This window comes from Triturus cristatus, chromosome 9 (assembly GCF_964204655.1).
Source record: "Triturus cristatus chromosome 9, aTriCri1.1, whole genome shotgun sequence".
Taxonomy (NCBI): Eukaryota; Metazoa; Chordata; class Amphibia; order Caudata; family Salamandridae; genus Triturus; species Triturus cristatus.
The window spans coordinates 315,218,226-315,243,901 of record NC_140592.1 but is presented as its reverse complement, the minus strand read 5'-3'; the positions used below and the strand labels follow the sequence as shown (position 1 = coordinate 315,243,901).

The 25,676-nt window shown below is 46.1% G+C and overlaps 1 protein-coding gene and 1 long non-coding RNA gene across 6 annotated transcripts in view; one reads left to right on the top strand and one right to left on the bottom strand.

The window, feature by feature from the left end:
* LOC146797828 (uncharacterized) overlaps nt 1-23,589 on the bottom strand; it is a 109,956-nt gene extending 86,367 nt beyond the window's left edge. For all 4 annotated transcript variants that reach the window (XR_014968541.1, XR_014968542.1, XR_014968539.1 and 1 more), the window contains exons 1-2: nt 23,492-23,589; nt 6,319-6,370 (exon numbers count right to left, since the gene is read on the bottom strand). This is a non-coding gene — a long non-coding RNA (uncharacterized LOC146797828). The remainder of the gene's footprint in view (nt 1-6,318; nt 6,371-23,491) is intronic.
* A 407-nt stretch (nt 23,590-23,996) lies between these two features.
* ACTN4 (actinin alpha 4) overlaps nt 23,997-25,676 on the top strand; it is a 298,634-nt gene continuing 296,954 nt past the window's right edge. Inside the window, exon 1 of one of the 2 annotated variants that reach the window (XM_085625020.1) lies at nt 23,997-24,444. In XM_085625020.1, coding sequence (XP_085481146.1) covers nt 24,301-24,444 — 144 coding nt within the window. In that variant the 5' untranslated portion in view covers nt 23,997-24,300. The remainder of the gene's footprint in view (nt 24,445-25,676) is intronic. The other variant, XM_085625021.1, reaches the window with a different exon arrangement.

Here is a 25,676-nt window from a genome sequence, read left to right as displayed (position 1 = left end):
TGGCCATTTGCCAGCATGGCCTTGTGCTCCCCACAACAGAGCCCAGTGTCAGACATCTTGTCAGTCCCTTCCCACTCCCTGTGAGGCGAGTATGTTTCAGTTTGATCTTGCTGGGCCATGTGGGTGGGTGTAGGTTGTCTATGACTGTGACTCCCATCAGACTATTGGCTACACCCCCCTTCCCAGCATGCCCATGCCTCCTCCCTCTTGACTCTGCTTCCCTGTGAGGGGGTGTGACAGCAGTGGCAAGATGGCTGACTGTGAAATCCTGGTGTTTGTTTGGCTACAAGTCCCAAGTGAGCCCCTGTGCTTCACACAGCAGCACCCAGTACGGGGTATCTTTTGCTGATATTTCAATGAGGTGTGTGTCAATGTATTGTACCCAGTGAGTTGTGTGGAGTTTGTGTTGTGTTGGGGGGGTGTCTCCCCATGCTGAGTAGTATGGTCAGGGCTGTCAGTCCTCCTTCCCATCATGAAACGTGCTTCCATTGTAGGGCGTACAAGTTGTCTTTCAGGATGTCAGTCAGTGGTGTCCTGCTTCTGATTTGCACACAAGCCCTAGCAGAGCCTTGTGCTCCCCACAGCAGGACCCAGTGTCAGCCATCTTGTCAGTCATTTTCCACTCCCTGTGATGTGGGTATGTTTCAGAGGGGTCTTGATGGGCCAATCAGGAGGGTGTGCATTATCTGTGACTACAGGCCCCATCATGCTTTTGGCTACACTCACTTCACCTGCATCCCCACTATTCCTTCCTGACAGTCAGCTGCACTGTGAGGTGGTGTGTTTGTGGTGTCAAACTGTCTGGCTGGGTGTATTTGGCTTAGTGCCACTGGCTTTCTCTATTTGTTTGTAGGTTGGTGCATGTCATGACACAGTCCCCAGTCACTATGAGATGGCAAGTATTGTGTTTGTGTGACTGGCTTACACATCTTGGGTTGATTATCTATTGGTTAGTGTAGCTTTGCTTGTGGTGCATGGTTTCACTGTCCCCTTGCCACACAATCTTGGGTATGTTGTTTGTGTACTCACCAGGCTCTGGGATGTCTCTTAGGCCATGGACGCTCTCTGGTGGTAGGATGTCCTGCAACTTCTCCTCCCAGGTCCTCAAGTAGACTGGTTTGGCAGGAGGGCCACCGCCGGTGCGCTGACTCAAGGCGTGATCTTTCTCAATGAGTTTCTTGACCCTCCTGCGCACGTCATACCACCGGTTCTGGATACCGTCCTTTGTGCGCAACGTTGGTGCTTGTGTGTTCACCTTGTCCACAATCCTCGCCCACATCTTGGTTTTCTGTGAGATGGGGGTCCTTTGAACCAATGTACCAAACAAATGTGGCTCTCCTCTGATGATCTCGTCTACCAGCACTTCTAACTCACTATCTGTGAACTTTGGATTCTTCTTTGGAGGCATGGTGATGGGTGGTGGTGGTGGGGGATGTGTGTGTGTGAGGGTGAAAGTGATGTTGGTTTGGTGTTGGTTTTGCTGTGTGTATGTGTGTGTGCTTTTGTATGAGGTGCTGATGATGTGTGAGTTGTGTGATGGGTGAGTTGTGAGTGTGTCTGTGGTTGCTGTGTACTGGTGTTTGCTGCTGGCTGTGTCTCTTGTTTGCAAGGGATAATGGTAGTGATTATAGTCCTTTATATAGTTGGAGTTGTGGGTGTGTCTTTGTCAAAAAATTTTGGGGGGGGGTATTTATTGGTTTAGTCATTGCTTGTTTGGTCCTTTTTTTGTCTTTTTTCCTTTGTGTTTTGTAGGCATGAAGGAGGCGTTCATGTGACGGAAACGGACGCTGCTGTTGTCTCGTGTGGGCTTCTCCGCCTCGTTCACGCTGCCTGTCTTTTGTGTTTGGTATGCGGCGTTCGCGGTGGTCTCTATTGCTTGTGTGCCGGGTTGTCTGTGCGTGTCGGTCGGGCGGCTTGGTCTCCGTGCGAGTCGTTCTGGTTTTACATGCATTGCATCGTACTGCGCTAATCGTACATCGCGGGTACGGGTCGGTCGGGTTCATTCCGGGTTCGTGTCGGTCGGTGAAAATCGCGTTGGTTTCCCGGCCGGATCACTATTTTCCCTCCGGCTCAGTCGTACGGCTTGTATTCCGTACGTGTCAGTTGTAATTCACTCGCGTTGCATCATACTGCACGGGTCGTACGGCGCTGGTCCGTGTCAGTCGGTATTCGGTCCGGGTCCGTGTCGGTTGGTTCGTTTTGCGGGCGGAATCGGAATCGGCCCCTTAGTCTCTCTACAACACCTGATGCCTCCGACCTGCAGCTAGATTCAATACCTAAGGCTGTACACAGCAACTGCATCACTCCACTCTTGAAGTGAGTTCCTTGATCCAATTCAAGATGAACTGGCATCCCGAATAGCGGTATCAACTCCTGCAGCAATACAATAGTTTGGCAAATGTTAGACTGTCAAATCTCTGCGTGGGCTATGCCTCAACCCATTGCGAGAACAGACACACGATCATGAGGATATACCTCAATTGGGTATATTGGGGTATCTTCACAAAGTCGATTTGGATATAGTTGAAGGGACCATCAGACGTTCCAATGTGGCTCAAGGTCACAGCAACACTTTTGCCCACATTCTGTCTTTGGCAGGTAATGCAGCGTTAGCAATAATTTTCTGCTGTTGATCTGAAATGAGGATTATACCAATACAATCGGAATTTATACACCATCCTGAATGCCCACATGGGTTGTACCATGCTTGTGTCACACCACAGCGGGCAGAAGGGAATCAGGAAGATCTTGTTTTCTCTCACTGGACACCCACATGACACTGGCATCCCTAACACATCCCATCCTTTTCAATTTGGCTTTCTTTGACTTTTCGGCACAATGTTACAATTCCCTCAAATCATTGACAGTATGTACAGTATTCAGTAACATGTTGGATACAGTCTCTACTTTTGCATTACATGGTTCCTCTAAATGGAAGGTGCTGGACTCAAGAGCGCATTATCGGGTGATTACATCAGCGCAACAGTTGCCTCTGCTGACAAAATCACAGCTGCTCTTATGTGCAGCACACTTCACCACAGCAGTTTCCTTTGCAGAGCATCTTACAAATTTGAAACATACAGTCCATTCCAGTAAGTGGTATCACCTAGTGTCAGAAATCCTCACTGCAGCACACTTCACCACAGCAATTTCCTTTGGGTTTTGCAGAGCATCTAACAAATTTGAAACATACAGTCCATTCCAGATGATGGTGTCGGCTAGTGTCAGAAATCCTCACTGTGACCATAACTAGCTGAAATCATGCACAACGCCAAACACATACTGGCTGTCAGTGTAAATAGTGACTTACCAGGTTTCTGAGCTACAGCAGGGTCTGGTAAGGGCAATCAGTTTGGCTCCTTGCAGTCGTTACATGGCACAAGTAAGATGCTACGACAACTCCGCTCAGTGTACATACTGCATAAGTGGCTCTTAAAATGCCGCATAAGTCCCTCGAGCAAGACCCATTAGCAAAAAGGGTATGGTCAGAGTCAGGAAGGGGTCTATCCAGTGTGTCAGGTCTTTGGTTTGTGCACAACTCTGTGACACTAAGACAATTGTCGCCCTCATCATCTCCCTCTGGAGTTGGCAACAGAGAAGCACGGTTTAGTGTGTTGCATCTCCTAATGGAAACATTTTCCGCTGCCAAAGTAATTTTTTCATTGTGGGTTAGGTGGCTATTTGTGAGGTGTTAAGTTCTGGTATGGGTCATGAGGAGCTCAATGAAAAGGAGTACATTTACGGTTAAGTGGTAACCCATCACTGTCCCCTCAGATTGCTGAGACAGCTGCAACCACTATGAGACAACCGGACAATGCTGCTGCCACTGTATCAAGAGTAGCTGAGAAGTATCCGATGGGGCGCTTAGTCTCCCAATGGTCTTGTGGTAGTAAAGACAGAGTACACCAATCTCTTTCGTGACAAAAGAGCGCAAATTATTTTGCGTAGTCAAACAATCCAAGAGCGAGTGTGCTACAAAGCAGATTTTTGAGCTCTTGAAAGGCTTCCATGCTTTTATCATCCCTCTGTACTGGGTCTTTGACATCGGTGTGCGTCAGGCTTTGCCACAAAGGAAGATTTTAGAATCCACTGTCAGCAGTAGCCAACCATGCCCAAAAACATTCTACTTCTCTCTGAGTGGTTATCAGCTTCATCTCAAGGACTGTCTCTATACGCTACTGGAACACTCACCCCACTCACTGCCTTTTCTATCTGATGTTCCAGGTACATGACCTTCCTCTGACAGTGCTGTAACTTTTTCGGTGAGACATTGTGTCTGTTTTAAGCCAGGTGATTGAGCAAGATGATCGTGTCCTGTTTTCAAGCTTCTCTAGTCTTCGAGGCGATAAAAAGATCATTGATGTATTGTATTAATTTTGAACTACATGGTAGCTGTGGAAACTCTAGGTTATTTTTGAGTATATGATTGAAATAGGATGGACTTTGTGTATAGCTTTGAGGGGCAGAACACCACATGAGGGTCTTCTCTTGGAACTGGAATGTGAAAAGAAACTGTCTCTCTTCATTTAACAGGACCCAGAAGAAGGCTTGACAAAGGTCAATAACCGTAAACCACTCTGGGGGAATTTGGAACAGAATCATGACAGTGTTCCGTACTACAGGATAGCATGGGACGACATCTGAGTAATCTTTCTGAGGTCTTGTATGATCTTCCACTTTTTGCTTGCTTTCTTAGGGCCATAATTGGGAAGTTACAGAAACTCCACATAACTTCCTTCATGATGCCTTGTTCTATCATGCACTTAATGATGGAGGTGATCCCTGCAATAGCTTCTGGGGTCATTTTATATGGGCGAGTCTGCGGAAGTAAAGCATTGGGCTGGAGGGTGATCTTTAGGGATTTGGCACCTTTAATCAACCCAATCTCTCTTCCTTTAAAATGCCAGACCTCCTTCCTAACTGTCTCTCTCAAATCTACTGGCAAGTCCTTTGTGGTAATGACAGGGTATAACTTGATGACAGATTCTGGGGACTGTAATTTAAACTCGTCGTCTGCTGCCTACATTTCAATTCCAACCCCATCTTGCATACAATAGATGACACAGTTGAGTTTGCAGAAAAGATCATGTCCTAGCAAGTTTATGGGGCTGGAATCACAAATCATGAACTAATTTTTCTCTCTTATGTCTCCTATTTTTATCAATACAGTGACAGTAATTTGATTGGTACACTCAATGTTAATTTGTAATGCCTATAACTTGGACTTATTTTCCCAAGTGGGGAAGGTTAGGGGCCTGAACTGTATTGACTGTTGAGTGAGTGGCCCCTGTGTCTCTTCGGAAAGATACAGGATGCCCATTACCTCTCCGTCCACATACGGTCCACTCTCATCCACTTCTAGGGCTGTGCCAAGTATACTGTCAGGGTTCACAGTAGGTTTCCTCCTTCTCATCTCACTCTGGTGACTATTTCCCCCTCACAGACTCAATTGAAGACAGTTTATCCCCTTAGCTGGAGTGCTAGCTGGCACCGCAGAAATTGTAACATGGCTGCCAAAATTCCAACACTGCTACAGCATACTGCTGTTTAGCAGTCTAGTCTCTTGAAATAATGAAGGTCAGGTGAAGTGCGCTTCAACATTCCACAGTGCACTTCACTGAAGAAATTCCTGCGAGAGCATCTGTTCCTGAGGCATCGCGAAAGTTTAGTTAGGGTAGTTGCGTTTGAATATCGGGTTTTAGTTTCCTCGGAATTCTCTTGCACTATGAAATAAGGTCAGTGTATATTTAAAAGAACCAAATGTATTTTTCTGCCTAAGCTGAAGGTTCAAATAATAGCACTCTTCAAAGAATTCCCCAGTGCTTATATTTGAAAAGACTCTTGTCACGCTTGGTTGAGAAAGTTAAAGAGCGTGATGAATTAATTAAAGTAACTTAGTCATTTTCCTTTTCACAGTGTTTGTTAAATGCATGTAAAAGAGATCCACTTGTCAGCAAGGTTAAAAGGGTCAACTAACTCTTAGTTGAAATTCGTTTGTGTTAAAGAAATCTCCAGCTCCTAAATAAATCAAATACGATAGAAGCACAAGCTTGCACAGACAAATTAAATTAGCACAGTTGCCTACAATTCATTTAATTAACTACTGAAAAGGAGTTCAAGAGAACCCTATCGTTTCTTCTATACTAAAAACTTGTGAAGAGCTCTTTTATTAATTCAGAAGAAAAAAAGAATTAAAGCAGCCTAATAAGAATTAAACTGATAAGATAAAGGAGCGTCATACACAGTGAGTACAGTAGATGAAGGGCAGAATAAATATAACCCATAATAAAAAAAAAAGAATAATAAGCAAACACTTACCGCAATCTTTCTTGCATCATAGCCACAAGCCAGAATCTGTGGCAGGATGTTCCTGAAATAGAAAAAGAAAATAAACAAGCTAAGTAAAAACTTCTCATCTCAACCAGACAAACATCACGAGAAGTAAGAAGAGTAGCAAGCTTCCCAAGTTCCCCTGGTAAGATAAGTTATCTAATATAAAAATAGAAGTTGGTCACAAGTAAGTGCTGAGTAAATGCTAAAGTGGAATTGTGTACAGGTCTGCAAGAAGTAAGAAGAAAAGAAGACCTTGCAGAACAGGCAGAGCGCAGGAAGCTGTCTCTTCTCTGTCCCCAACCCCTTTCCCCCTTAGAACTTACCTGCGATGGAATGCTAAAAGGCCTAGAAGGGAATGTCCTGAGAAGGGCATTGGAACTACCGTCGTTCTGCTCTTGTGCGGTTCAATAGAGGAAAGACATTGGCCCTGACATATACACTACCCCCGCACCATCATTGGTCTCAAACGTAATGGAGACTGGAACTCCATGTGATAGCATCAGATTTTGTTGGAGATGGTTGATACCTCCTAGCGCCAGCGTTGGGTTGAAGGAATTTGGCAATAACCCAGATTTAGGGACATTCAGGACAGCCATAAGAGGTCACTGTACTGGGAGAAGCTCTCCCCGGCCTGCTGGGCTCATCCTTTGAACTTCACGAATTAGTCTTGATTGTAACAGCACTCCCGCTTCCAATGCCCCACTCTGTTACAAATGTGATATTGGGTAACGTTGTTTAGGGCACTTACACTATATCTGCTGCATTACCTTGACCCCTTCACATACCTGGGACATTGCCACTGCAGTTCAGAGAGACTCCTTGCATTGCCTCTCCAAAACTGGGGTCTAACTTGAATCCTTGGAACTGAATTTTAAGTCCCTGAGCCCCTCCATTCTATGCCAACTGAGTTTGGGCTATCATGTACTTCTCCTTAAGCCCCTTTTGTTTCACTTCCAGCATGTCACTGTAATATTTTGTGCATTGTAAGATCTCTTCAACAAGTTTGCTCTGCCAACAAAAGATACCTTGGGGGGATTTGATTGTAAATCTTTGGCCTCAAACAATATATAAAGGACGCAAGAAACCCTCCCACGTTTTCTCCTAGTGGGTGATTCAGCCCGCTGTGCTCCCTATCCACCTGCAATAATCTCTAAAAGTAGGCATGCACCAACTATTTTGGCCTTGAGAGGTTCTGAAAACCGTGGGCCAATTCATCTCCTTTTGGGGAACCTTCGTCTTTAGATTTTTTATGACATCGTCATATTTGGTTTTAATAATTGGAAAACGGGCATTCGTCCCTGCCACCCAAGGCGGTTCTTGGCCCGCCAGTCAACTGCTCTTTTGCACTCAGCCCACAAGTCCTTTGGGTCCGCCACATCAAATAATACATTTGAATCTTCCCAGAAACCTTTGGAGATGGTCACAATCTGTTCCATCTGGGTATACCACTAGTAGGGAATTTCTCTAAGTTTAGGAAGGGTATTTGTGAAATGAAAGAGGTCTGATAGCGACCATGGGACATGGATGCAGGTTGCTCCCTGCACTTCCTGCAAGGGATTCTCCAATGCCACTCCTGCTACAGCTCCTCCCTCATCTTTCCTTGGTCCCCCTCTCTTCTGTTTCAACTTAACCTTCTCTTTCTTGGACCACAGCTCTCTAAACGTCTTAGTATCACTACATTCACTAATGTTTTTGAATCAACTTCACTCACATGTATTCTCAACCCCCTCAATTTTAACATTCTTAGCTCCTTCGCACCCATTGCCATCCTACCATTCTTTCGCAACTTTGTTTGCTGAGTTATAACAATTCCACATTCATCTGCCACCTTTTCAATACTTGCATGTGCCTCTATTTTCACTCTTGCTGCCTCTTTGCTCATGTAAAGCAATTCCTTCTCCCCATAGAGTCCTAGATAATCTATTCCCACATTTCCCTTAACGATTTCCCCAAATTCTGTTTTCGGCTGGGCAAGACTGATTCTTTGTGAGGTTTGACCGGCTCTTAGCAAGTTACCTGATAAGTCTGCACAAGTTGTTTGACATCCTATCCCAACACTGACTGACTTCCCTCCTTGTAGGGTTACTAATGTCATCCCACCAGGCCTCTGTGCGGACTCCCGAGGCATATTTGATATCGGTTGACTCAAGATGGTACCAACAAGTGCCTCAGTTGAGGGAGCGATTGCGACACTTAACAAAGGCAGGGTACTTATTAATATGGGTGCAGGGATCTGAGCAGAGGATGGGATGGCAGGTTCTGTATAACTCTGGGCAGCGCTGACAGCTGAGGAGGATTCAGCTCTTCTGACCTGAGTTACTGCCGCGGCTGGGGTGCTCAGGGGTGCAGCTGTCCTTGTCATTGTAATGGGGTGGTCTGACACTGAGGAGTTTGTTTATGAAGGCATCCTCCTCCTCCTCACTATCTGTCTGTTTCCTTCTTTGATTTCTCTTTTACCATTTCCTCAGTATCTATCAGGGGATAGGCTCCAACAGTCTCAATGAGTTTCTCTCTCCACTTTCTCTGTCTCTCCTCGTCCTGTGTGCTTCTTCATGAATGAGCCCTACTGCAGATTTTACATTAAAATTGCTTTCTTTTCACTTGCCATTTACTCCTAAAGTTTTAAGACTTCAAACAGTGTGGGCCTATGCTGTGGCTTTAAACTGCACATTCTTCTCCTCCAATTCTCGATTCGAAGGATGTGGAAAGTACCTCTTAATGGGAGTCAGAATACCTCATCTTTGGACGTATATTCAAGCCATTGGCTGAGCCAGGTGCACATGTTTAACCCTTTCTTTGCCACCATTCCATTAACTGTAATACCTTTAGGAGGAAACTTTTCCTCCTTATTTACGTTCTTCTCATTCTTTGACAAAGGATTCCCCATCCTAACAATGCCTCACTCACTCCCTGTTCAATCTCTCACTTATTCCACACTGAAAAGCTTACAATCTGTAAACCAATACCAGCACGTCTCTGTCAAAGACTGCCCTAAAACAGCTTGGCTACATCATTTGCAAGTCAATCCTTGCCTGGCACCTTAGTGACGCCACGCTCCAATGCCACTGGACTGCTACTAGACTCCTTTACAACTTTTCACCATTTGCCTGCTTCCATCACACAAAGGTTTCTATAACAGTAAGAATACTACCTACTTTTATAAACTACTGAAGTCTCGGCCTGCGAAAGTCGCTATACTCAGTGAGTCCAATCCTATCCACTAAAGAATGAACTGCCACTGAGCTCTGTTAGTACACTCGTACAAGAAAAAGTATGCTTCTATCTTGCTGTGACTGATAGTGTGTCAGGTTGTGCGAGACCTGTGCACATTCTGCGCCCCAGAGTTCACCAGGGGTGTCCACTTTTTGCGGAAAATATCAGGCTCTAAGGCGCTGTCAGTGATGAATTGCAGCCATGCCCAGACCCTTTTAGGTCTTGGACTTGGAGTTAATAGAGCATGTTCTTGGGCGTGACGACATATGAGCCTGCTTGACAGTACACGAGTTTGTAGAACAAGGGGAGAGTATGTACTGTTCGGGCTTTGCAGAGTGAGCGTGTTTCTGGAGCGTCTTGTTATGTGCGTTTCTCATGTCACGGTGCTTGAACCACATTCTGTCTAACAGCTGTTCTGCAGTTTAGGGAAAAATTACAGTTTGGTACGCTTCCCATTGCACGGTTGTTGCTTTTGTTACATCGGACTGGTAATCCCTCTGCGCGTGTTGTGTATGGAGAAAGCATTGCAGACTTTTCCAATATTTCCCTCTAATGCTCTGTACACTCGGTGGACTGAGTATCATTGTTAGGGCTTCCCGGGTGCTGCATATTATTTAGCAGTGCCGCTTTCAGTGATCTTTTTCTCATTTAAGGGGTAATTAAGTGTGCAAATGTTGATGAAATCACTGTATGTGGAATTCCTTGGGTTTGGGTTGAGTTTGTCCTTGCCAAAGTCCTATGTATTTAGGGAAACTGTTTGCTGTTCATGCAAAGATTGCACAGAGTATTACAATACTACATAAGTGTGAAATAATCAACCAAACAAGATTATGATGTGTACCAGATACTACACCCTTAGATATTGATGTGCTTATAAGAGGGGAGCGTTGTGCGAGAGTTGACAGTTCTAAAAGTTAAAATGTTGGGGCGTGGTCTGGCCACGCAGGAAGATGGCCACCTGACAAGTGAGCTCCGTCGCGGGATGGACCCTTAACAGAAAAATTCCTACCTCACGTCTGCTTTGGAGTCCTCTTCTTGTGCCCTGCGACAGCCGGAGAGTGGTGGGCACGACTTGGGTGTGCTTCCGGCGATGTGACGGCGAAGTCTCCCCGGTGTTTGCTGCTCGGATGACGGAGTGGTGTGGAGCTGCGCGTCCGGCGGGGCTCGCCTGACGTATTTACACAGGCTGCTTCTCCTCCCTCCTTAAGCCGCGCCTATGCCACGAAGACCGCCTGCCCCCATGAGGCCGCGCCTTTGCTGCTACTGAAGAGCGCTCGTCTCCTCATGAGGCCGCGCCTTCGCTGCTGACGACGGGCGCCCGCCTCCTCATGAGGCCGCGCCTTCGTTGCTGACGACGGGCGCCCGCCTCCTCATGAGGCCGCGCCTTCGTTGCTCCTGACGACTGTTTGCCTCCTCATGAGGTCGCGCCTTTCTCAACCTGCCTGCAATACTTCTCTTCAGGAATGTCACCTGACAGGAGTTAGATTTTTTGGACGTGTCGTCGCTCAGCCACTGGTAGGATAACTTCCTTCTATACTCCTGTTGTGGCACACATGTCATTCGCCTCAATCAGCCAATGAGCATATTATCAGGTCAGCAAGCAATTTACGCTTCATCACGCTAAACTGTTCTTCAAAGCTGGGAAATTTTTTGCTGCAGTTACAGTTTCGCGCCTTTTTGACTTTTGGTTACAATTGACGCTTCATGGCCTCCTTTAGCGCAGTATATATGTCCTACACAAGAGAGTGCTTTCTTCTAACGCCATTATAGCGCTCATGTCAACTCCTTCAGTCAGGCTGTGCCTTTTCTGCTTTGACTATGATTACTTTGCATTCTACAGCCCTGTTCATATTGCTGTGCATGTAGCTGTGCTTATTGTTATTACCATAAACGCGCGTATGATGTTTCATTTTATCTTACCTCTATTTACATACCTGTGAATATAGCGACAGTTGTTATCATATTTACAAGTGTAGGCAGTGGGGGTCATTAAGCAATGATTCACTTTTACATTTTACTGTCTAGAAACGCGTTATAAGTTTCTTTTTGCTTATTAATGCTGTACATATACAGTTATCAGGTGTTTCTTTTGCATGTCTTGGTGTTGTTCTGCAACTATATATAAGCATTCCTTGGCAGCAAGACGGCTTTACGTTCTTTCAAAGTTTTTATTAAACATTCTCCTCAAATGCCTGCCTCTAAGCAAGGAAACAAGGCTTCTAAACCACTTCTTTTTGCAGAAGCTCTCAAGCAATCCACCAGTATGCCTACAAAAGACAATGCCTCCTCTCCTTCCGCCTCACCTCAGGCGTCGACCTCTAATGGTGGGCAGGCGTCGGCGGCAGCTTTGCAACGTATCCTGCACGAAATATCCGAGGTCAGTCGTCGGTTAGATGACATGCACCTCACAATCACATCACTAGCTGAAGAGACTAAATCTATTAAGACAGAACTCACCACCTTTCATACGAAGTTTGAATCCCTTGATTCTAGGGTTTTGGCAGTGGAGAATCGATTGGAATCTCTTCCAAATCAAGACCGGGACCTTTTACTCTTCCATAGTAAACTCATTGACTTGGAAGACAGAAGTAGGAGGGACAACATTCGTTTTTTTGGCTTTCCAGAACGCATTGAAGGGCAGAATTCCAGTGTATTTCTGTGTCGTATACTCCCAAAGCTAACTGGTATTCCTTTCAATCCACCCCTGGAGATACAACGTGCTCATAGAATTGGTCCTCCACGTGATGATCCTGCCGCACGTCCACGACCGATTATTGCCTGTCTTCTTCGTCATGAACAAACAAGACAAATATTATCTGCGGCTCGGCTGCAAGGCTCCTTTTCCTTTGAAGGTCATCGCATTTTTATGGCAGCTGATTTCTCCAAGGAAACTAATGAGCGGCGGAAAGCCTTTCTCTCCATGCGACCTCAACTGCGTCAGCTAGGTATCAAATATGGCCTATTCGATCCAGCACGCTTTCGCGTTACCAAAGATGGAGTCTCTAAGGACTTTTTCGACCCCGAGCATCTTCAACAGTTCCTGGACCGTCTTCATCCTCAAGAAATGGAGGTTCTTACTACACCCTCACAGCAAGCTCAGTTCCATTCACCCTCTAAGTCTTCCACTACATTGTCAGATCGCAACAGGCGCCCTCCTAGCAGCCCCCGACCAAGGGGAAGGGATTTTGAACGTCTTCATCGCTCACAAGAAGATAGGAAAGCTGCAATTCAATCGGTCTCGGTTGCTACGTTTTCACAAGATCTACAGAGAGACAAGTCACGGTCTCCTCTTAAAACTCCTTCGGATGCGGACTGAATAATCCTTTCACTCCTAGAAGTTGTTGTCCTTAATACTATTGGCAGTTAGCTGTAGATTCTCTTGTCTTGAGAGTCTTATTTTTTACTGTTAATTATTTACCACATTTTTCACATGTTTTGCTGTTCTTATAATATCTGCTTGTCCCTTTTTTTACCTCTCTCTTTCTAGCTTTTCATCTTATTTTCTTTTCTCCTCCAGCCTGCTTACTGTTATTCCTCTGCCTAATAATAATTCCACTCTTTCTTCTTCTTACATTCATTGCTTTTCCTGTTACAATTTATTGCCTTAAATATTTCCCCAACAATTTTGGATCTACTGGGGCGTCTTGGCGCTTAATGGTTTAATTACAGTTTTATTATTCTACTTGCATGTTTCTATGTTGGTTTATTTAAACACGCATTGTATGCCTTATGATATTAGGTTACTTTACATTTAATTATCACTGGATTCTCAACCTCTATTTTGCTCTACCTACCTTTTTATTACACCTAGGTTCTTTTCCACAATGTTATTCTGGGCTTCCCTTCTATATCATTATTACTCTCCTAATCTTTTCTCTTTTCTGTGGGGTCCTTTCCCGTGGCGGTGCTCTAGTGCGCCCAGGCCCGCGGGTAACAGTCTACGGTCTCGTGTTCTCTCTTTGCTTTTACTCAATATTTTCTAGTTCTCTTTAATATTATATCACCTCTCTAAATCTTATCTCCCTTTTTCTTCTTTTTTCATCATTCTTCTTATCGCTTTTTTCATGTATTCCATTTAAATCGTAGTCTCGTTTTTATTTATTTTATCCTTGTTTCCCTTTCTTTTTGTCATTTCCTTTCTTTTTCCTTTGTTTGGTTTAACACGTTGTTTTGTGCTCCATTCTACGGTTTCTGATATTTACGTTGTTCTAATATGGCAAAAACACACTCTCTTAATGCAATTACTTGGAATGTACATGGTCTCACCCATTACATAAAACGGAAAAAAGTTCTCTCCTACCTTCAGACTAAGCATGTAGATGTAGCCTTGCTTCAGGAGACCCATTTGGATGCTCTAGAATCAGACAAACTTTGTAGGGATTGGGTGGGTAAAGTTATACATAGCAGCATTCAACAAGATGAATCCACGGACACAGGCCCCCTCCGCAAATGTGGAGTTGCAATTCTTCTTCGCAAGTCCCTTCCGGTCACTGTTTCTAAAACATGGTCAGATGTAAATGGCCGCTATGTTTTTGCTAAACTTAAAATTGGTGATTCTCACGTTTGTGTAGGGTCTGTATATGCCCCTACAGGTACCAAGAAAACATTTTTTCTTCAACTATCCCGATTGTTGCTTGAAATTAATGCATCGCAATATTTGATTGGTGGTGACTGGAACGTGACGCAAGATTCTATTCTAGATAAAACTGGTCCATTAGATAGGGGTAATGCGTCAGATAGAGCTTTGCTAGGCGATATTGTGTCAGATATCGGGTTGGTTGACCATTGGCGTATCAGTCACCCAACGGATAAGGAATATACTTTCTTTTCGTCGACTCATGGTACGTTTTCTCGCCTTGACTACTTCCTTATCTCACAGAACGCAGTTAAGTTGGTCACAGATTCCTGCATCTTGGAAGCGGCATTGTCTGACCACTCTCCGGTTCTCCTTTCCCTAGACCTGGGACTTTCTAATCCTGGACGTAAGCCCTGGCGAATGAACATTCAGCGCCACAGAACTCCTGTTGGTAAATCCCAACTGCAGTCACACCTTCAAACTTATCTTTCTAATAATCAGGGATCCGTGACTTCCAGCAGGACTCTTTGGGCTGCTGCTAAGGCTACTTTAAGGGGTCAACTAATGCGCGATGCAGCACTCGCTAATAAGCAAAATGCGAGGAAGCAAGTGGAACTCGAACATGACATACAAACCTATTCTCGCCTATATATCACCTCTCCGTCCCTACAAAATCGGAAATTGCTTGAACAAGCCCGAATGGCCTTAAACAGTCTTTTTACATCTAAGGCAGAATACGCCTTACAGAAAATGAAAGGTCGACATTATGAGCAGGGAGAAAAGGCGGGAAGGTTATTAGCCGCACAGTTGCGTCAAAGGGAGGCATCTATGGCCATTCCGGCCATCAGATCTGCGCAAGGACACTTGTGCACAAAACCTCATGACATTGTCAATGAGTTCGCCTCCTTTTATGAATCTCTATATACTTCTGATAATCGAATGGATTCGGATAAGATGACGGCATTCCTTGCGAATGTGCATCTCCCTTCTCTTTCAGCGGATGGTAAGGCCATCCTTGAGGGTGAAATAACTAGGGATGAGGTTTCCAGTGCGATAGCTGCTCTGCCCTATCACAAGGCCCCTGGTGAGGATGGGTTTCCTCCTGAATTCTATCGTTGGGCGGGTCTCAATATTATTGACACTCTACATGCTGCATTCCAGGAGGCGGATGCTGCATCTTCACTGGGTTCCCTTTCTAACAAAGCTATCATTGTCGTGCTACCAAAGCCAGGCAAAGATCCCCAGCTTTGCAGTAGTTATCGTCCCATTTCTCTGTTGAACTCTGATATTAAAATTCTGGCCAGTATCCTTGCGTCTCGTCTGCGTAAAGTCTTACCTTCTTTGATACATCATTCCCAAGTAGGCTTTGTACCGGGACGCTCTTCCCGGAATCATCTGCGTTCCCTGTCCCATGCACTGTGGTCGGCTCAACATCTCACAGATGATGCGTTAGCCCTTTCACTTGACGCAGAGAAAGCGTTTGATCGCATCGAATGGAACTACCTTTTCACGGTCATGGAAAAATTTGGCTTAGGTACAAAATTTATTGATAAAGTGCGTTTACTTTACGATCATCCTTCTGCTCAAGTGAACTGTGGTGGATTTCTATCTGATACCTTTACAATCAAGAGAGGGACACGCCAAGGTTGCCCACTATCCCCCCTTCTGTTTCTTTTAGCTATGGAACCTCTAGCTGCAACCATCCGTCAATCTGATGAAGTTTCTGGTATTCCCCTCCCTATTGGACATTCTAAAATATACCTGTACGCTGATGATATTTTACTCACCCTTACTCGTCTTCCTCGGTCGATCCCCTCTCTTCTTCAGATTATTAATGATTTCTCTTCCTTTTCAGGTTATAAGATTAATTGGGACAAAAGTGAGGCTCTACCTATTTCTAATGGTACCACAAAAGCTGCCATCTTTGGTTTTCCTTTTCGTTGGCAGGCCTCACGCCTCAAATACTTGGGTGTCCTAGTTAATAAAGGGTTACAGGACATGGTTACAGATAATCTATCTCCTCTTATCTCCCAAATGCGTCGGGACTTTGATAAATGGAAGGCTCTGGGTCTTTCTCTCTGGGGTAGGGCTCAGGCTGTTAAAATGGTTACTCTTCCGAGATTTATTTACATTCTAGGCATGCTTCCCCTACAGATTCCCTTATCCTTACTCCGATCAGTAGATGCCCAGATTAAAACCTTCATTTGGGGTAATGCCAAGCCACGTCTTGCCATAACTAAGCTGAAGGCTCATCAGTTATCTGGTGGCATTGGTCTCCCATCCATTGAACACTACTCCTTGGCGTTACATATCTCCCAACTCTCATATTTTTTACCTGGTATTAAAGACTTGCCACAATGGGTCCAAATAGAACGACATCTTCTATCCTCAGAATCGAATCTTACTCCTTTGTATGGTAGTGGCACTAGCCGTCTTGACCCGAAAAATCCGATTTTATCTGCCATGCATAAATCCTGGCAGAGAAGTCATAGGCTGTTGGGTTCGAATCCAAGAATTCATATCAAAGCCCCCCTATGGAATAATTCGGGCATTCGTATCAATGGTCGTATGTTATCCTGGCCTGAATGGCGTGCTGCAGGTATCCTCTATCCGGATCAGCTTCTGCATGATGGGGATTTTAAGCCATTCTCTCAGCTAAGAGTAGAATTTGATCTTCCCCTACACCATTCTTCTAAATACCTCCAGCTTCAGCAATGTCTGAAGATCCATATGGGGTCACCGCCATGGATATTACAAGATTCCCCTATTTTATCCTATTTGCATGTTTGGGGGAAATTTAAAGGTGTTACCTCCGGCATATATAAAATTTTATCGTTCCACCTCTTCTCTAAACCCCTTTCACATGATCTTCAGCGTAAATGGCAAGTTCGCCTCTCAATTTCCTTTTCTGACATTGAATGGGATCTGATTCTGGAGAATTTGAACAAGGGAGCCCGTGAATCAAGGCTTAAATTTTGTCTTTTTAAAATACTACACGATTGGCACTGGTCTCCAGTCAAATTGCACAAAGCTGGCCTTCTTTCCCATTCCAATTGCTGGAGATGCTCCAATTCAGGTTGCGATATTACTCATATCATTTGTGATTGCCCTAGTATCCGATCTTATTGGGCTTACATTGGTACTACTTTGAATTCCACTATGCCCCTAAAATTGCCACTTACACCAACTAATATCCTCCTGCATGATGTCCGCCACTCCCCAAAGCTCTCGAAGCCACAACTCCGTCTTTTTCATATCTCACTGGCTACTGCTAAAATATGTATCCTGCGTCATTGGAAATCATCTTTGCCTCCCTCTCAGGAAGATTGGTTGGTAGCGATGATACAGACTGCCTCACATGAACGCACAATCTATAACCTTCAGGATCAAGCTGACACCTTTCTCCGAATTTGGTCTCCATTTCTTAAATCAAATTCTGCTAACTCCCCTGCTTCTACTTCTATCCAAGCACATTAATCTGCTTTTACCCTCTCTTGTCCTTTGTTTATTTCTTTTCTTTTTCTTGTCTTCTGTACTCTCTGTTTTATTCGCTACAGTGTTCATCTGTCTTTATCTAATCATTTTACCTTTGTTTTATCTATTTATTTATATTTCCTGCACTTCTATTGTCTAAGCTCCTTCCCTTTTTCCTCCCCTTCTAGGTTATGTCTTTATAATATATCATTCTATGTCTTGACATAATTATTACTTCAATTAGTATTTATATATTTAAATGCATATTTATATCATATTTATCTAATATTTATTCATCAGTATCTTTTTGCATTATTTCTCTCAACATGGATCTATTTTCTCTTCATTTTCTGTTGTTTATGCTTTGATGTATTTGTTGTTTTACAAAACTTTAATAAAAAATTTCAACACAAAAAAAAAAAAAAAAAAAAAAAAAAAAAAAAAAAAGTTAAAATGTTTCTGAAATGAATTCACAGTGATTATGTTCCACAGTATTTACATTGAATCATGCATGATGAAAAGAGTTTGCTTGAGCTTGGCAGAATTCAAGCATTAGTTGGTTGCCTTTGTTTTGCAGGTCTCCCTCCCTGGAGTACCTTCCTTAATTTCTCTTCCCCCTGTCAAGCCACTCTGATCCTCAGTTCTTGTTGAATCAGAGCTGGAGCTGCTGGATGGTGGGCCCCCCTGGTGTACTGTTCCCGAGGATCTCAGGGCATGACATAGCGCCTCACAGCACAGCTCACTTAGCAGGCAAGTTTAACAGTTTAATGTTCTAACTTGAGGTACCTCTCTTTAACCCTATAGAATGCGTGTATCAGCTCCAACATTAGTCCTTTCAAAAGTCCAAGAATATCATTAAAATCACAATAATGATTGTTTCTACAAGTCCAGCAACCATTGCATTCCACTACAAAATGTCTATTACAACTCCCAACAGGCCCTGTTCCCCAACTACTTTTTCCTGCATTTTGCATGCCATCCCTATTGATACTCATGTTGTTGTTTCTTCTTCAGCTGCCTGGTATCTCTGACACTAGGATCGAGTTGAGACTGGGTGAATTTGGATCTCAGTGGGGAAACCTCTGAGACCATGAGGGTGCAGTACTCAGTTGTACAGGAAATTAGTTTGTCAATTAAGGGTCAGCTCTAATCGGAACCATAACCCCTGCTACCAGATCTGTCAGCGTACAGACTTAGCCTAAAATCCACTCCTGGGGCCCGCCAACAGCTACGACAGGGAGTTGTGTAGTCTTGATATGGACATTGATGCTCCCTGATTGGAGCAGTCACTTCTGTCTAATCGATTAAGCTCAGTCACAGGTGATAAAACATTCTTGTAAGAATGACAGACAGGGGTTGTTGTTTAAACGCTTTATATGAATGATTAATAGGCAAATTACATTGAATATGCTATAAGTAAATTTAGTGCAAAATAAACAATTGATGGAGGTAATGCTGGACAATGCAAACATTCACCCTCAGTCAATTAATCAATCAATCAATCAATCAATGAATTTGTAAAGCGCGCTACTCACCTGTAGGGTCTCAAGGCGCAGGGGGAGGGGGATCCGCTACTGCTCGAAGAGCCAGGTCTTGAGCTGTTTCCTGAAGGAGAGATGATTCTGGGTCAGTCATAGGTGGGTGGGGAGGGAGTTCCATGTCTTGGCCGCCAGGTAGGAGAAGGATCTTCCTCCGGCGGTGGTCTTGCGGATGCGCGGGATTGTGGCAAGGGCGAGGTTGGCGGAGCGGAGGTGGCGGGTGGGTGTGTAGAATGTGAGGCGGTTGTTGAGGTATGTGGGTCCCATGTTGTGGAGAGCCTTGTGTGCGTGGGTGAGGAGTCTGAACGTGATCCTCTTGCTGATGGGTAGCCAGTGCAGGTCTCTCAGCTGGGGAGAGATGTGGCTGAAGCGGGGGGTGTCCAGGATAAGTCGTGCAGAGGCGTTCTGTATGCGCTGGAGTCTTTTCTGTAGTTTGGCAGTGGTTCCAGCGTAGAGGGTGTTTCCGTAGTCCAGTCGGCTGGTGACGAGGGCCTGGGTGACCGTCTTCCTGGTGTCGGTGGGGATCCATCGGAAGATCTTTCGGAGCATGCTCAGGGTGTTGAAGCAGGATGACGAAACGGCGTTGACTTGCTTGGTCATCGTGAGGGAGGAGTCCAGGATGAAGCCCAGGTTGCGAGCATGGTCCGTTGGCTTTGGAGCGGAGCCCTGGGCAGGGGGCCACCAGGAGTCGTCCCAGGCGGAGGGGGATGTTCCCAGGATGAGGACTTCCGTCTTATCTGAGTTCAGTTTCAGCCGGCTGAGCTTCATCCATTCCGCGACGTCTTTCATTCCTTCCTGGAGGTTGGCTCTGGCTGTGGCGTGGTCGTTGGTGAGGGAGAGGATCAGCTGGGTGTCGTCGGCGTAGGAGATGATGTTGAGGTTGTGTTGGCGTGCGATGGCTGCGAGGGGGCTCATGTAGACGTTGAAGAGGGTGGGGCTGAGCGAGGATCCTTGCGGGACGCCGCAGATGACTTCGGTGGCCACGGACCGGAACGTGGGAAGGCGGACTCTCTGGGTTCTGCCGGCGAGGAACGAGATGATCCATTCGAAGGCCTTTCCTTGGATTCCGATGTTGCTGAGGCGCTGTATCAGGGTGCGGTGGCATACGGTATCGAAGGCTGCCGAGAGGTCCAGGAGGATGAGGGCAGCTGTTTCCCCGTTGTCGAGCAGGGACCTGATGTCGTCGGTGGCTGCGATGAGGGCTGTCTCGGTGCTGTGGTTTGCTCGGAAGCCGGACTGCGAGGGGTCGAGGGATCCGTTGGTCTCGAGGAATGCGGAGAGTTGTTTGTTGACGAGCTTCTCAATGACTTTGGCCGGAAAGGGGAGGAGGGAGATGGGGCGGAAGTTCTTGAGGTCCGTGGGGTCCGCGGTGGGTTTCTTCAGGAGGGCCCTGAGCTCGGTGTGTTTCAAGCTCTCTGGGAAGGTGGCGGATGCGAAGGAGCTGTTGATGATGTTCCGGAGTTGGGGTGCGATGATGGAGTCGGCTTTGTTGAAGATGTGGTGTGGGCAGGGGTCATTTGGGGAGCCGGAGTGGATGGTGTTCATCGTGTGGGTGGTATCTTCGCTGCTGACCATCGTCCAGGTGCGGAGGGTGGTGGTGGGGGGCGCCTGATCGGTGGTAGGGTGCGCGGTCTGTGCGCCAAAACTGTTGTGTATGTCAGCAATCTTGCGGTGAAAGAACGAGGCGAGTGAGTCGCAGAGGTCCTGCAAGGGTGTGATGTCGTTGTTGCAGGCGCTGGGGCTGGAGAGCTCTTTGACGATGCTGAAGAGTTCCTTGCTTTTGTAGGAGTTGTTGTCCAGTCGTTCTTTGAATGTGGTCCTTTTGGTGGTGCGGATCAGTTGCTGGTGTTTGCGGGTGGCGTACTTGAGGGCTGTCATGTTTTCTGTAGTCTGGTCGTGGCGCCAGGCTTTCTTGAGGGTACGGCAGGTTTTCTTGGAGTTTTTGAGGTCGTTGGTGAACCAGGAGGCTTTCTTGCTGCCGTTTCTGCTGGGGGTTTTTTCAGTGGTGCGAGGTCATCGGCGCAGTTGGTGAGCCACTGTGTGAGGTTGCGGGCTGCTTCTTTGGGGTCCGTCGTGTTGGTGGGGGGGTTCTGGCTGAGGGAGGTGGTGAGCTGGTCGGCGGTGATCTTGCTCCAGCTTCTGCGGGGAACCTGTTGAGGGTGGTTGTGGGTCGTGGTTCTCCTGAAGTTGAAGTGGACGCAGCTGTGGTCTGTCCAGTGCAGTCCGGTGGAGTGGCTGAAGGAGATGTGCTTGCTGGAGGAGAAGATGGGGTCAAGCGTGTGGCCGGCGATGTGGGTGGGGGTGTTCACCAGTTGCTTGAGTCCGAGGTTGGCGAGGTTGTCCAGCAGGGTGGCGGTGTTGCTGTCATTGTTGTTCTCCAGGTGGAAGTTGAGGTCTCCTAGGAGGATGTAGTCTGAGGAGGTAAGGGCGTGCGGGCTGACGAAGTCTGCGATGGCTTCGCTGAATTGTGTACGTGGTCCCGGGGGTCTGTAGACGAGGGTGCCTCTGAGGGTGGTCTTGGGGTCGGTGTGTATCTGGAAGTGAAGGTGTACGGCGGCGGTGAGGGTGTCGTCGCAGTTGGTCGTGATTCGGATGGTGTTTCTGTGGCCGATGGCGATGCCTCCTCCGGCTTGGTTGACACGGTCCTTCCGGGCGATCTTGTAGCCATCCGGGATGGCTATGGCGATGTCGGGAGCTGAGGAGGCGTTCATCCATGTTTCTGTGAGGAAGGCGACGTCTGGTGATGTTGTGTCGAGAAGGTTCCAGAGTTCGACGGCGTGCCTGTGGATGGAGCGGGTGTTGAGCAAGATGCACTTGAGGTGATCGTTGCTGGAGCCTGGCTTGGTGGGTGCGGTACAGGATCGGGTGCAGGTGAAGTTGCAGGCGTGGCAGGTGAATGCTCCGTGGGTGCGTTTCGGGTTGGCTTGGTAGCAGGCTGGCTGTCGGCCGGTGTTGAGTGTGTGGAGGGTGGCGGCGTCGTATCTCTGTCGGGTTGGCTGGCTCCGGCGGGGTCCAGGGGTTCAGTCACAAGGATATGGGTTTAATCCATCATTCTTTTGCTCACCACACCACCCCAGTTTGGACCCAGCCATATGCAAATCAGTCTTGACCCTGTTCCTAATGGGAACAGTCCAGTCCAACTGCCAAGCAAGGTCGTCCCTGGACTGGAAACAAGCATAATGGGACCAGTTTCAGGGCATCACCCTTCATCAGCCAGGTTAGCTTGAATCTAGTGGTTTAGTGAGCACAGGACCCACGTCTGGGCATACCCTTCCCACTTAGGATGACATATGAAAAAGAAACAATTGATGGACGGAATGCTGGACAATGCAAACATGCACCCCCAGTCACAAGGAGCTGGGTTTAATCCATCATTCTTTTGCTTACCACACCACCCCAGTTTGGACCCAGCCATATGCAAATCAGTCTTGACCCTGTTCCTTATGGGAACAGTCCAGCCCAAACTGCCGAGCCAGGTCCTCCCTGGACCAGAAACAAGCATCCTGGGACCAGTTTCAGGGCATCACCCTCCATCAGCCAGGCCATCAATTGTTTCTTTTGCATAAGTAAATTTGGCAGCAAAGCATACAGATCATAAGTACCGAGAACTCCTTACAGTTCCAAGTAAAGTCAGGCATAGATTATACGTCTGAGGCCTTCTGTACATGGAAATCTGCATGTCCTTTTAGAGGGCTTTTAACAAGGACTCTCATACATTCTACATGAGTACATGGTTCTCAGGGTATGCACCAATAGGGAATGAACAAGAGCAAATATCTTACTAACGAATACATTCAAGGTTTCTCTTATGGTAGTAATACATTAGATTTGCAGACATTCTAACAGTTTATACGAGCATCCAGATTGATACATTGTATAACGATAGCCTGGGACAGTTGGAATGTACTTGTATAGGTACAGTGAGGGAAAGTCTCTGGTAACACTCTCTGTTTGCTAGTGCGAGACTCTCAATTCTTTATTTAAAACAAGAAGAACAGCAATTGTTATCATGTGATATTATGTGGTGTCAGTGCACGATGGGGGACAGAGTAAACAACATAAGCATAATCTCAGTTTAATATGCAGAAAAAAATCAACTACCACACATTTGATTACAATATAAATTTTGGAGAGACCTAGGCCAACCCTTTCCATCCAATGTAACTAATATAATGTATTCCCATTAGATAGAAATTAAAAATATGTTTTCTTATTTTTTTAATGTTAATATTTACGCTTTTATAGTTTTATTAATATCCCCACCTTGAAAGTTGCTTCTTGCAACGTCACTTGAATTATAGTCAATTGATGGCTAGTCCTGTGATTTCACAATGTATGCTAATTAAAGGGGACTCACATATTCCTTGTGAGACACTGACGGATTGACGCTGCCATTCACAGTCTTGTATTTTTTCTTATGTCGAACTCTTTCACAAACTGTTGCATCCTGTAAGGAGGTTAGACACCAGAAAAACACCAGAAAACCTTTATAAAAATTACACATTGAATTCAAGTATACACACAAAACCAATATGTAATTTTTCAGAGCCTACGTTTAAAGCCAGCGAGAAAGAAAACGCTGAGAACGAGCAACAGAGTGACAGCACAAAGTGACTATAGCTGGAGTCTGCATACCAAGTTATAAATAGTAATCGTTAGATGGCGCCTGGGGAGCAGTTTGCCCAATCTAAAATGGCAGCATGTCCACGACTTTCTTCCCGAACTGACACGGCTTCCGCAGACAGTATCTAGGGGCGTGTGTATTGACGACCAGTTGAGCACCTCCCCATCGGCCTTGAGGCTGTACCTGCTCGGCCGGTTGTACTAATGTGCATATTTATGAGTCCCGTGGGCGGTTCCTAGTGCATTATTCATGAACTTCTTGTTCCAATAGTCTTTGGTACGGAGAAGTTTTGCAGTGTTTCGTCTGACTGCAGGAAGGGGAAAGAGGGCGCGCGACTAGAGTGCGCAGGCGCAAAAGCAAGAAGTGTTAGGCAGGCAGCGCGAGACACCGAGGAAGTCAGCCCGAGACGCCGAACAACATTCGCGAGGCCCGGTTGGAGCCCTTAAAGCGCACGAGCTCCGTTCCCTGCAGTGAAGCCCGAGGGAGGAGCCGCACGAGCCCCAGCAGCGCTTCCGGCTGCCCAGCCAGCTCAGAGCGACGCCATGGTGGATTATCACACGGCCAACCAGCCTTACCAGCCCGGGCCCAGCAGCAACAACGGCGGCGGCGGCTTCTACATGGCGCAGGACGACGAGTGGGATCGAGACATGCTGCTGGACCCCGCATGGGAGCGGCAGCAGCGCAAGGTGAGAGGGTGGGACTTAGTGAGGGAGGGTTAAATGTGTATTTTGAGGCGATTTCCTTGTGCACAGTAGGAACCTTGGCAAAGTCGGATAGGTTGGGGGGGGCTAAAGGTACCTGAGACAGAGGGGGGGGGGGGGAGAGACCTGAGGGGAATCGGTGTGAAATGAGGATGGGTTGGGCTCATAATAGAGGTGGGGGAGAATGGCCTCGGCCCTATAAGTATGGCCTTTCTTACTTGAAGTAATCCTATTCTGCTATGATCAGTAAACCACAAATATTCATGCATTCCACGCGTTTAAGTTTCAAGTAAACGCCACTAAACTTTGACATGTTACGAATGAGGATGATGTGACGCTAGAAGGGGCAGACATGTCACCAGGAAAGGGGGATGGGGTAGGAAGTGGCAGCGACACCGGATGATGAGTGGTTGAGAAGTCCTTTAGTTACATGGAGAGGAAGTTAGGGTGCTGGCTGGATGATATGGTGATGGAAATTTGGGTGGGAGCTGGTAGAGAAAAGAGGATGGTTGGCGCGCGAGTATAAGAATACGAAAGTTTGGGCAGAAAACGGGGTGTGGCGAAAGATGGGCAGGGCGGCATAGGAGCGTCTCGAGACGCACCTTTCATTCACATAAAATGCAAAAGATGCATGTATTGCTGTCGCAATTTTTTTTTTTCGTTGGCTAATATTTGTGTTTTTTCAGTTGTTGTACACTCGTTCTTTTTTGGCCGTTCTACAACCAGTAGAACTTGTCATGTGGAGAAATGAACATTTAAGTTCCCTGTTCATCTCTACAACCGATGTTTTCAAAAGTTTTATACACCATTTAAATATTGCATTGTTTTGTATGTCCTCCTGACAGCCACTTTACAGGCATAGTATGATAATACATATTGAGTGACAATCGCCAGTACAGCTTTTTCACATCTGGCTTAATCTTGTTTGAATGAGCTTCGGCATTTAATGTGGCTATTAAGAATGCTGCTATTTTATGAGGGGCACTTTTTTACATATGCAGCATATATACACACTTGCTGTGAGCTACATAACCAAGTGTACTGGAGTGTTGCTTGACTAACAAATGTTCTGGTGACTTGGGGTTGTCGGTTAATTAGATAAGCATATGGGATTAGTGCTACTTGTATGAAGCACCCATTAGTCCCTTTGTTAAAAATAACAGTTTGATGGTAAACTCAGACCTTAATACCTGTGGCATGTCTGTTCTGACCTACTA